General features: G+C 36.2%; 1 protein-coding gene across 1 annotated transcript in view; it reads right to left on the minus strand.

The window, feature by feature from the left end:
* Positions 1 to 13,395, minus strand: part of EYS (eyes shut homolog) — a 909,330-nt gene that overhangs the window by 464,236 nt on the left and 431,699 nt on the right. The window contains exon 28 of the mRNA XM_064508633.1: positions 10,088 to 10,287. Coding sequence (XP_064364703.1) covers positions 10,088 to 10,287 — 200 coding nt within the window. The remainder of the gene's footprint in view (positions 1 to 10,087; positions 10,288 to 13,395) is intronic.

The raw sequence follows: 13,395 nt of genomic DNA on the forward strand, positions 1-13,395 counted from the left end.
GAAGTTTTTAGTATATGGTTGCATAGGTACAGGTTGCCCGGCAAGACTCTGCACCCCAAAACTTGTCCCCAAAATTGTCTGTTTCATACCAGCAATATACTGTTTACCTTAAACATAGTCTAAGGCAAAGCATTCTACTTTAGTCTTGATTCCTCTACCTAGTTCCAGTTAAGCACCATTTCTTATGCTCTACATGTGCTCTAATTCTGGCAAGAACAACTTTAAATAAAGAAAATGTACACACTAATATGATGCAAATGTTTTCAAGCACAATTTGATTTTCCTAATAGGAAGAAAAGGGAAGAGTAGTTACAAGTCAAAAATGAGAGGCATATCATGGTTCCAGCTGGCATGTGAAGAATCCCAAGCAAGACATTTTTTTCAGTTGCTTACATGTTTTGTGGATGTTTTTTGATTGAAATTTGAAAGCAATTTAATAATGACATATTGCATGATAATCCTAGTTCCTTATCCTTATAAAAGGCAGAAGTCAGGCTAAATTATATGGAATTCTTATTTCTTCCAGCGTAATTTCTATCACTTGAAGACACCTGAATGTGGTATATTTTAAAGATTTTGACAAGATGTTCCAACTGTGCTAGCGGACGTATACGATGTTCCACTATGACTGCTTTTGGCAATATTATTTGTTCCTTTACCTTAGCATTCAAGCAATCATTAGGTTATAATCTTTTATAAATGCTAGCGAATGTGTGGTTAAATAGCTGAAGATAAGCTGGAGAGCTGAAGATCCTTGCACCTCTTCTCAGATACATGTGGTATTATAAAGAGCTGTATCCAGCCTTTCACCACTTATCATTGCATTCATAAGAAGCAGTTCATAGTCACAAAGAAGAATGAATGGTAGATATTATAACAAAATAATTGCACTTCATTTGGAGGAAATGTAGAACAATATATTCCTATTTTTGAATTCTCCCTTACTAAAATTTCATGAGCTGGAAGAAAAACCTTGATATGCTGTTGATCAAGTATTCTGTTGATCAAATATTCACTCTTATGTGTCCTTGGAATACAAAAATCAAGTCCATAGAAATTGTCTTGTGAGTATAAATTAATCTCTGAAAGAAGCTACCAAAATAGCTTTAGTTTTAGACCAAATAATGTAGATTGTAAAGTAGATTTAAAAAGCATGCATTTCCCTTTATGAATCAAAGGATGGGATGGAACTTGTTTGTAACCCTACATATTTCTAAGTCCAACAAAGTTATTTTACACTAAAGAGATTTATAGTTGGCAAAAGATTATTCAGAGTGGATGATGAAAAAAAGAATGACATCAGAAATTAACTCTCTTTTCAGTAACAAAAATAATATAAAAATGAATGTGCTACAACATAGTAGAAAAGTGCAACGAAGCTATAATATTCAATAATTTAACTGAGATAAGAGCTGTCATAAGATTATTGATACTATTTCCATCAGACCAGGATGAAAGCACTGCACAGATAATCTTTCTCAAGATACATTTGACTTTGCTGAACACAATAAGCAGGAAGCCTAGAAACGCACATTTAAAAAAGGTCATGTCTGTGCACGGCTGGGAAGGGAGGATTTTTTTTTTTTTAATTTTTAAATCCAAAACTGAACACACCAAATGGTCTGGGACCAAAAGATGCAGAAGGGGAGAATGACCAGCTGTGGTTTAAATATAACTAAAAAATCTGAGTATTTTATGTGGAACAGTTTTCCTTCCTTAAAACACTTGGAAAACATTGTCAACAAGCCTCAGAATTCCTATCAAATACTCATTACATCAACCATATGTAGGTTAGGTTGGATTATCTTCTGAAAGCCCCCCTAAGCCCAATGATAGTTTTATTATTAATTTGCTAATTTATATAGTGTTTGTTCTGGCAGCCAGCTCCTTTAATTAAGGAGACTAAAATACAAAACAAGGTAGGTGGGCATCCTTTCAGATGTTAATCTGTTTCCTGAAGCGTTGACTCAATGGCAGTGTGCCCAGGATAGAACTGAATTACAACTCGCAGCACCTCTCTCACTTCCAATGAGTTGTTTTAATTTTAAACCAAGGTTCTCAAGACAGAAACATATTTCAGATAGCACACAATTCAAGGGCTATTCCAAAGGGTATTTTTCATATTCATTGCAGGAAGAAGCCTGTTGGGTTGCTCATGTAATTGATTCCCACCTAAATTCAGGAGAAGTTGGACCATTCACAGTACTAGTGGGTAAACATAATATACATCATAGCTGAAGCTGGCAGCACTGCCCACAGTTAAGGCAGCCTGACACTTACCCATTACTAGACACTTCGTTACTTGTTATTTCCAGTATTGCCAACCATAACAATACAAATATCCCAAGCCAGATCTCCAAAATCCTGAGACTCTAAAAGATACTTTGTTTTAGTCTTTCCTCCTGCCCATTCCACATTGTGTAACAACCAGGTTTGCTAAGACTCTCCATTTGCTTTGATGTCTGTGGCCTTCTGCTAGAATAGGAGATCTTTCTCCCATTCCTAGTTATCAAATACTCTGTTTTACCACCCTCCAAATCAGTCCTCCTATTCAGTTTGCACATCAGTTTCGTTCAGACCACTTAAAACAAGTGGAATGGATGGTAGAAAAGGAAAAGTGTTCACATCACAGTGTTTGCAGTATAGGAGCAAAGCTGCCCTAATGGTCTTTCTATGTTTATTATTTCTGTCTTCTACACTTCAGTTGGAATGGTAGCAGCTCCTAAGGGATAAGGAAGAGATTATGCTTGTCTTCTGAAACATTCAAACATGGAAGATGCAAACAGCTGAAGGGACTTCTTTCACCAGTTCCCCTCAGCAGAAGAAATTTATATGAAGAATGGCACTTCTTTACAGAATCATGAACCTATCTTACACCTTACCTTACTGTAGTCTTATATCACTCATGAAAAGCTTTGTGCTCTTGGCAACATTGAAGATCCTGGCTTCAGCTGTTTGCAATTTTCCAGACTCAGTTTCCCTGAAAAATTCCTCCTGACTGTCAATGCTGGCCTCAGAAACAATACCCTCTCAGTATTTGGACTGAATTCCCAATCAGAATAGACAAATATGAAGCATGTCATTTAATTCAGAATATTCATGCGGGAAAGGAGAAAGGAAGTTGCAGGACCAAAAGCTTGAAAAAAATGAGGCCAGAGTGAACATGAACCACATAATTAGAAAGATGAAATAGAAGAATGCACACGATTGAATTTTCAGATTAGTAATGAAATAGTGGCTAAGCAAGGTATCAAGCATCTAATCTACAGAAACAGTCTGTGTGCAGGTAGTGGCCCATGGCAGAAGTAAGGCAATGTGAATCATCTTAGCGTGTATTGAGAGGGTTAAGATGAGCCTAATATATTGGGCTTATCATGAATACAGTTATTACGTCTCACTCAACATGTGGAGATTTAATCTGATAAACTGCGTGCGCCTCTCTGTAAGAATCATTACAACTTTGTTCACCATTTAGTCGTAGGTTAGGAATTTACCACAAATGATGGTAAAGGAGGAGAAATGGAATACATTAGAAAGCACATAACGAAGGAGGCACATAGAAATGATAGACTGATATTTGAGACATCTGACTGCTATACTGAGAAAAGAATCCTTTAACAAGCCATACTTCTAAAATATTTCATGTATCATTAGTAGTTGTTCACATGCAGCTGTCCAAATTGAGAGAGCTGGGCTAGGTTTGCAGAAGTAACGGACTCTAAGATCTTTATTTGGAATATTAATTAAAATAAAACTAAGTACCCTGAAAGGTATTACCTAAACTTCGAGAATTTCTTGGAGAAAATTATCTAATACTGGAGAAGTATCCAGATCTAAGATGACACCACCAAAGAACTTCCCAGGAGGAAGTTAAGAAACCCTTACCCTATGTAAAGCTTGGCTGGTGTGTGTTAAGGCTTGTACAACACATTTGATAGGAAGATAAATGTAGCAATAACCTGTTCACTGAATGAGGCATGAGTCTTGTAGAAAAAATATTGTGTGATAATTTAATTAAAGACTTTAGTAACATCAGAAGAGAACCCTTGGTTCTAGCACTTTCCAACTTCCGAGGGTATGACCCTACATCCGTAGTATTCTCTTACAGGGTATTTTGTGAAGTGTATACAGATATCATAAATCATTCTACAGACAAGAACCGTAACATATTCAGAGCACAGATAGTTAAAAGGAAAGTACTTGCATTTCCTAATTTTGATGCAAATCTTGAGCACGACTGACCCAGGAAATATTCTAATACATGAAAAAAAACCCAAAACCCAACAACAAAAAGCCCAAAACAAAAGCCAAATCCTTCCTATTCAGCTTACCAAATAGCCAGATGCTACAGCCACAGAAAATAAATGAGTAAGACTATCCACCATCCCAGGTTCTGTTCCAACACCTGCTCACTCACAGTCATTAGGTGCTCCAGACAAGGAGGCATCTGCATGAACTGCTGTTAAAACTCACAAGCAACATGAGATTTAGAGCAGGAAAGCAAGACTACTTGCAGAATAATGTAGAAGACCTATCTGTTAAATTACGCTATTCTTTCTATACAGCGCTTTCTTTTTGTTAATTTGCACAAGAACCACATCTGCCTTTGCACTTACAACTTTCCATCCTTTCTATTCACAAAACTGAGGATTGAGACACCATTATTAGGCAAATAGTCTCAAATACTGTCTTTTCTTTCTGACACATAATGTTGAAAATAAAACAGAATCATAGACCTATGTCAAGGACCAAAGGGAAGTTCTATCTTCCACAAATTCAATTCTTACAACTCGGCTAAAGAATGAAACTCTATATTGCATCACTACTGTCCTGTTTGTAATATATTTTGTGTTCCTCTGTGTAGTGCCTGACTCCTTCTACAGCAAAACTAAATGAGGTGGGAATGTGAAGCCCTGCATGAAACTTTTATTTCATTCTCCCAGGTAAAACAGACCAGATCAAGTATTGCCTGTTGTCCTTCTCTGCTGCTGAACCAACTTAAACCCTGCCTCTGACAATATATTTGTAAGCAAAAATGCTCAGATTGCTAAGAAGGCATATATTCATACCAATTTCCACCTATTTTGTATGTGCTAAAAAGAGAATTTTGAGGAAATGTATGTACTATATCCTCCCCCAGAGGCACAAACAGGGTCCCAGTACAGCTGGCCATGCCATTCAGCAGGAATTCAGCACTGCTGCCCACAGTGTTGTAGTCAACAATCAGCTGGGGATGACAGAGGGAGTCTCAGGCTTCTTACCGCAAATGTGGCTCAAGTGGACTTTTGCCCATGGAACTGCAGCATCCCAGATCTGCAGGCACTTAGTGTGACTGTCATCCAGCTGGTATTTTCTTCAATATTAGGATGGGGGAAAAGAGGTGGAGAAAGGGTGTTGTGCCACAGAATACCACAAAAGAGCACTTTCACATCAAAAAATTACTGTTCTATATTGATCATCCTACAACTGAAGGGTGATGTCATTCTTATAGGTATTGCTAATGACGCATAACATACATGGAGACATAACATCATCCTAAAGCTGATGTCTAAAACAGGTTAGATCAGTTGCAGCCTAAGAGTATGTATTTTTCTTCCTTGACTAAAAAGCATTTTTATAGTACCTCAGACCTACACTGCAAAGTTCCCAGTAAAATCAGAATGACAAATCCTATCCTTTGAGTAGATATTTAAAAAGCAATACAAATAGAGAAGTCCTCATCATCAATTTTTGGACAGTTTATTTTTTAATAAAAACTGGGTTTTGATTTGTATCTTTTTCCATTAAAAATATAAGAATGTGACTTGGAGTTGCAATATAATGTCGATCTTAGAAGTCCATTTACTAGCATTCTTCTCTTCTAGTACAACTTCATCTTGCGTGGATAGGAAGGTAGTTAACAAACAACTAGCTTCTTTCTCCAATATTTATGGTATTCATCTTACAGTTTACATTTAGAATTTGATAATTAAGGCAGGATTCACTTTAAAGTTTTAGGTGTCTACAAATAGGTGGCTGGTCACACTAGGTGTCTAAGCCTTGATTATAGGCAATGGAGATCTAATCAGTATAGTCAAGGGAGCCCCGGAAGTGACTCAGCTTATCCTAAATTGCCTACTCAGCTGAATTCATCTGTAGGCTACAGTGAACATATTGATTAGTCTTCCATTGGCTATAATGTGAATATAGTAATCTAAAGTGAAAGAGAATATAGAGAAAAACAACCTTTAGCTTTTACACGTAAAATCACGAGTTACGAGATGAACACTATCACTTAGGAGAGAGAGCTTGAGGCTTTATAGTTCTGTTACCATATCAGCTCTGCGCTCAGTAGAAGATATATTAAAAATGTTAGGAATTATTAGAGGAGGAACAGAAAAGGTGAAAGAACACATCATTATGCCACTGTATAAATCATAGGCTTGCCCACAACTTGAATACAACAAAGGGAAACGGAAAATCCTGCACCTGGAAAGAAATAACCCCATGTCCCAGTACAGGCTGGGAGCTGACTGGCTAGAAGGCAGCTTTGCAGAAGAGGACCCACCAGTCCAGGTGGACACCAAGTTGACCAGGAGCCAGCAATGTCCCCTGGTGGCAAAGAAATGCAACAGAGAGATCTGGGATTGTTTAGCCTGAAGAAGAGCAGGCTCACGGGGGAATCTTATTAATGTGTATAAATACTTGATGGGAGGGTGTAAAGAAGACAGAGCTAGACTCTTCTCCATGGTGCCCAGTGAAAGCACAAGAAGCAATGGGCACAAGCTGATTTACAAAGAATTCTACTTAGACATAAAAAAAACTTTTTTACTGTGAGGGTGACTGAGCACTGCAACAGGTTGCCCAGAGAGGTTGTGGAGTCTCCTTCCTTGGAAATATTCAGAACCTGACTGGACACGGCCCTGAGCAAACTGTTCTAGTTGGCCCTGCTGCGAGCAGGGGGGCTGAACTAGACGATCTCCAGAGGTCCCTTCCAAACTCAGTGATTCTGTGATTCTCCTATGTGCAGTTCTTGTCCCTTCATGTCAGCAAAGATACAACAGAAATCTAAAAGGTTTAGAGAAGGGCAATGAAGATGGCCAGAAGTTTGGGATGCCTTCTCTAGGGGGAAGGACTGAGAAAGCCAGGAGTCTTCAGACCGGAAAAAAAGGGATATGGGGAGATATGGCAGTGACCCACAAAAGCAAAAAGAGGATGGCTTATTAATCAGCTCTTCATTATCCCTTCCCACAGCAGATTTAGGGGGCATCACATAAAGCTAGTAGGGGCCACAGTTAAAAGATACAAAAGGGAAGTGGTTCTTCACGCAACAGGCTAGACCTGTGAACTCCTCGCTGGAATGATAGTGTCGTAATATCACAGAAATAGTTGAGGTTGGAAGGGACCTCTGGAGATTGTCTAGTCCAATCCCACTGTTCAAAGCAGAAGTTTATGCAGGGTTGAAGGGAAGACTGGGTAAGTACTTAAGGGATTCACTGAGCTCTACCAAAGAGACAAGCCACACAAGGCTCACAAAAACCTCTGAACGGAAAATAGTTGGGGAAAGATTATGAGAGTTTACAATGGGAAGCATCATATGTGTATTGTTCTTACAGTAATCAAACTGTAGCCACTGTTGGATGCAGACTACTGGGGTAGATGGACTCCTGGTATGCAACATTAGGGATCTTTTGTTCTGAATTAATGTAGCAAGCCTGCCTTGAGACATTTAAATTAGCATTCTTAATCTGAAATTGATTGAAATCTGAAACTTAACGCCACATTAAAAAGTTTTAACATCTGTTAGCACTCTTTCATGGCAACTACTACCAAACTGCGAGCAGAGAGCAGCAACACTAGTATTTATGAGTACTCGAGATAAATATCATTTTTGAAAGATGCAACCCTTTGAAATGCTTCCTCCAAAGCAAAAGATATGCATCTGATGCACTGTAAATATGCATAAAATACTGAGAACATGTATGAAATGTAGGAATTTCAGCTCACAGGCATTTCTTGAACCCTCATAACATGGACTTCCTCATTCACAAATTGAGTAGAATAATGTCTCAGTGTAAAACTAGCCTTTACCTCTCACAAAAAAAAAAAAAAAAAAAAAAGCTCTGTGGTTTGACTTTAAACTTAACCCTGCATGACAAAAAATGAAATATGTGCTTTATGTATACAAAGTTTTATAATTATGTTATTCACATTTTGTAATTACTACTGATTCAAGATTCTAGAAGAATTTCAAACATCTGAATCAAGACCGCAAAGTTGCTATTGTGCCATCTTAGAATGACAATCATTCTTCTCTCAGAACAACTGAATTTAAATTTTGTTTTAGCTTAAAAACAAAAGAATATACAAATAAACAGGAGGGTCATCAACACAGCTGACATTGTTAAAAGAAAAATCACTGAAAACTGGGCTCTGTTTAATACAGAAAAAACACTTATTTAAAATATAAATGATATGAATTAGCTAGATTATAAGTAAAAATCGCTTAGAATATTAAAAACAAGCAACAGTTCTATTAAATTATGAAGATCATCACTTAACATTTATGTATTGTACCTTATTTCCCTTTTCTTTTTCCGTGTTGTAATTTCTCCTGAAAACACAATCCTCACAGTAATTTCATCAAGCGGAGTAAACAGATACTTATACTAATAGCATAGGATAACTTTTACTGTCTCTGGTGCATTTTTCTCCCAAGTTTTCTAGCCTCACCCAATGAGAACATAACGGTTTAGAACAATATTTGAAATAAACTTCAGAATATTTTGACATTCACCAAACAGTAATAATGATTGCCCATGTACCTCATAAAAGAGCAAAACACAGCAAAAGAACAAGGTTCTAACAGCATAATGGCAAAATAAAAACGGAAAACAATGTTCCTCAGTAATGCTCGTTTTCACATCCAAGATACTCAGTCTGTTTCAGATACTTGGAGATATTCTAACACTTCCCACTAGCTTCATATGTTTATTAAAAAACTTGAAAAACACAGGGTTAGCAGCAAACAACACTTCAAGCTTAACTTCATTTCAGTGCAACTGATGAGTCTGATGAAAACATATAGCATTACTTAATCATAATTTTTGTAGTTTAATTTAAAGATGTATATATTATAAAGCTATCAAATGGTTACATGCAACCAGCAATGATTATTATCGCCTCAAAATTGGCTGCTATTTTTTTTAACGTATTATCCTTAAGCTTCGCTTTTGGCCACAAATCAAAATTCATATGTTAAATGGATGATTATAGTTAGGCAAGATATTTCTGCCTCTTATTACATATGTTTAAAAATATATTTTCTTAAGATTTTTAAATGTCTATAAATGTAGCAATTAAATAGGGATTTAGATAATAACTGAACTTATATATTTACTAGGTGTACTAGACTAATTAAAATGTATAAAAACAACGTGGAAGTTTAATTTGAAAGGAGTTTTGCTATACTACAAGCATATAAACAATAAGATTGCACATATTTAGTCAGAAGCCTTAAATAGTCAAAGAATGATAGATCATAGGAGATTTCTTTGAATATATGTCTGTACACACACACAATAATCAAACTACTTTTCATCTAAATTTGGTGGCAAATTAATTTTCTGTACATTGTTTCACTTTGAGCACAAAAGTCAGGACTATAAACGTATTTGTAAACATGCTGTTTTGAAATTTTCAGAGTTTAGGTTAGACACTTCCACATATAATTCTTAAAAGCACCGGAAGATGATTTTCCAGGTAAAGTGCATGACATGAAACAGTGAGTTTAACATAACAGTATTTTTTGAGCACTAGCACATTTACTTTAACGTGAACAATTTAGAATTTTTTCTAATGCTTGCAATTTCCATATTAAGAAGTCGTGTTTTTCTGAGTTACGTAGATGTTTAAGGTGATAGGAGGCCACATCAGAAAACTGTAATAATTAACCCTGACTATTTTAAAACTTCTTCAATTTGCCAAGTTGTTTAAGTGGTATCAAATTCAATTGAGTTCACATACTGCATGTAATAAAACAGCCCTGAATTCTTCACAAATCAGTGTGTACTAACTGCAGCAGTTATATGATAACATTCTTACTAACCTGCAATGAAAAGTTCTTCCAGGTCCATCAACACATATACCTCCATTGTAGCAGAGAGCTGAGTTCAGTGCAGGTTCACTGCAAACATCAATATCAACTTCGCAAAATTTACCAGTGTATCCATTCAGGCAAGTACAAACAAATGCATTATCCAAATCTTGACAAGAACCTCCATTAATGCAGGGAAAAGACTCACATTCCTGAGGAGATAAATTATAATAAATTGACTATGCAGACATTATTCATTCATTCACACCTACAGCAACATTAATCCTGAAGAAACACGAGTGTACTTTGTATATAATTAGTCTTACAGACATAAATGTGTTTCCTACTTGATTCCTTTATTAAGATTTTAAAGCATGTTCTTGAGCCATCACTTACATAATTCTACCTGTTTACCTAAGTTTTTATAGTAAGGTCTACCACTCAGTGAAAAAGCCGCATTTGTAAGACAGTTCTGGACTGAATAAATAAATAAACAGCAACTAATACATTCTCCTTTATCAAATAATGCCTAATATATGATAACTTTCTGATTATCAATTATTACCTATCATTGCAAATAGAAACATGTAGACATCTTCATGCATTCACATAACAACACTTCACTCTGATAAAGCTAATGTGAAAGTCACCAAATTCATACCATGCAAACTAGCAGCAAATTAATGTTTTATTAATGTTACAGAACTTAATTAATACAAAAACTGGGGGTTTATCCATGAGCACAGAAACCTAGTTTTTGCCAGTATCTTAAAAAAGTTTTATTTTTTTGCTGTGACCTAAATAGTCTAGTTAAAACCAGTAGTTTAAAAGCAAATTTATTCCCACACTTCCTTAACTTTAGAAGGGTTAACTCCTTAAGGATATCCAAGGGCACTTAGTAGATTTCCTGCAGGTACTGCAATTGCTCTGGCAGAATGTAAATTCAGATATCCACAGGGAATTATAAGAAAACAACATGTTTTCCTATCAGCTCTCCAGCTGGGTGTATATAGGATGATTTATTAGAGAGCATTGCATAAACTAATTGAATTACACATCCCATAGGTAGATGGGGATAGTTTTATAGACTGCCAAAAATCCCGTGTCTAGGGTCTAGAAGTCTTTTGCTATATTAATTAAACTTGTTATGAAATATAAGACTTTCTTTTGTTTTATTTTGTTTTAAAGAATCTCAATCCACAATTCAAACTTTCTGACTTTTTTCTATTTCAGCAACTTCTCTCATCTAGTTTTCTGAATTTGCATTCACTTGTATCTTTCTCTACAACTTCTATTTTTATAGCCTTGTCCATTAGCAGAATAAAATCATAATCTATCAAATCAATGCACAAAATCTCTACCAAAGTAATAAAAGATAGAGTATCAAGAATAATTGTGAAATATCAAAATCATCAGAGTAGCAAGGGGTAAGTTCAAAGCTCAAATAAATGTTCAGAGCTTTGCCTCAATATGTCATTACAATCATACCATGTTTAAAACCTAATGTAAAACCTTTTTGTTTTCTTACATGTCCATGTGCATGCATACTGCTCCAGTAAAATCTTATGAGATTGCGCACAGTAACAGGAATTAGTTTTTAGAGCAACAAAAAAAAAGACAGTTTTGTAGGAAAGAAATTACAGCAATTACTGAACAGTATGTTTGGCTCACTGCAGTTAAAACTTCATCATTAAACAAGCAAAAAAACCCAGTATATTCTGTTACCTGAGAAGTGATATTCTGCACTGTTCTTAACTCAGGCAAGAGAATTGTTTCAGTAAACAGACAGGTAACTGTTAAAAATCCCACAAATACACTTATCCCAAACTAGATGGGCTGCCACAATTCCACAAACTGCTGGAACTCACAGTCTAAAAGAACAAGGATGTTAGGTGGCAAACTGCAGTAGCAACATAGCTGTGAGCACTGCTGCCTAATTTAGATCCTGCCAAGGACTAATTTTCCAGCTCAGCATTAGGAAATAGCTGCCTCTACAGCTAATTCCCAACCAGCCTGATTCTCTCACCCCATAAAGACAAGCACATCTAACTATCAACGCCATTTCAGTTTTGTCTTCTTTTTTATAGTGGGAGGTTGAATCATAACTGTGACCCCTAACCAAACAGTTCGCAAATCAAAGCAATGGTTGCAGAGATTTACACTCCTAGAAATATTCCCTCTCCTCTCCAGTATATTAGGGAAAAAGAGTTTCTTGGTCATCCCAGGTGCCCAGTTCCCAGAATATCCTTTAACCTCTTCCTGCTTGAAATAGTATTGAACTCAGATCCTGTCTTCACTAGATGAAAGGTACCACTAACTCGGAATACCTAAGAAACCTGAATATTACCAAAATAATATATAAAAGACAGGTCATTTGAGCTTTTCCAAGATACAAATTTGTGGATGTAGTATACACGGCACAATGGCTCACTTATTTTTTTTTTTTTAACATTTATTAAATCTCAAATGCTACTGCAATCTGGAATTGAAAAATACATCATTTTCAAGCTGCAAAGATAAAGCGTTAGTCTTACCAGTAATCTTTCCAAAGTTTTATAGCTAACTTACTCAAGCAAAACAAGTGAATGTCATCACCAGCGCTGCCATCAGTGAGTGCAGCACAGGCTTGTTCTCTCAGTAATTTACACTATTTGGTTTGCACCGACAGAAAAGAAATACTGATTTTAAATGCTTACAGTAACAACTCAGGCTACTGGACTGAATGTTTTTCACATATAAATAAATATGAGTGACTGCAATTTTTGCCATTAGAATCATGCATTTGCGAATAGCAGAAAACAACCCTATTTTGAAGTACCTCACTCATCATGAGGCCAGACTCTCTTTTACCTTTTTTCTCTTCCTTTCTCCTGGAGCCCATATTTGGCAGCAAGGAGTATCAAGTGTTATGAGCAAAAGGGAAGTTCCATTATAGTCACTACACAACATACTATTGCTTTGGCATCTTTATAACAACTGAAAATCTGTAGGTTACGTTATAGAACAGAAACATAAGGTCAGTTCTTTAACCGCACTCCAGCCCTGAAGCCTAAAAGTAATTTGATTTTCAGTTCCAACTGAAATCAAAGACGGATAAACATATTTAGGAATGGTACTTTAGTCAGTGGTTTCAGATTACGAATGTTTCAAGGGCAGTTCTGGCTTAAGATATTCTTAATTACTTCCTCCCTGCTTTTTCCTGACCCCAAATCATGGTGCACCGTCTCCTAAGTTATGTAGAATAATAGATTAAAATACCTGTTATAAGAGAGAAAAAAAAAGAAATACCTATTTTATGCTTTCTTAAAGCCAGTTTTCTA

This window comes from Dromaius novaehollandiae, chromosome 3, assembly GCF_036370855.1.
Source record: "Dromaius novaehollandiae isolate bDroNov1 chromosome 3, bDroNov1.hap1, whole genome shotgun sequence".
Taxonomy (NCBI): domain Eukaryota; kingdom Metazoa; phylum Chordata; class Aves; order Casuariiformes; family Dromaiidae; genus Dromaius; species Dromaius novaehollandiae.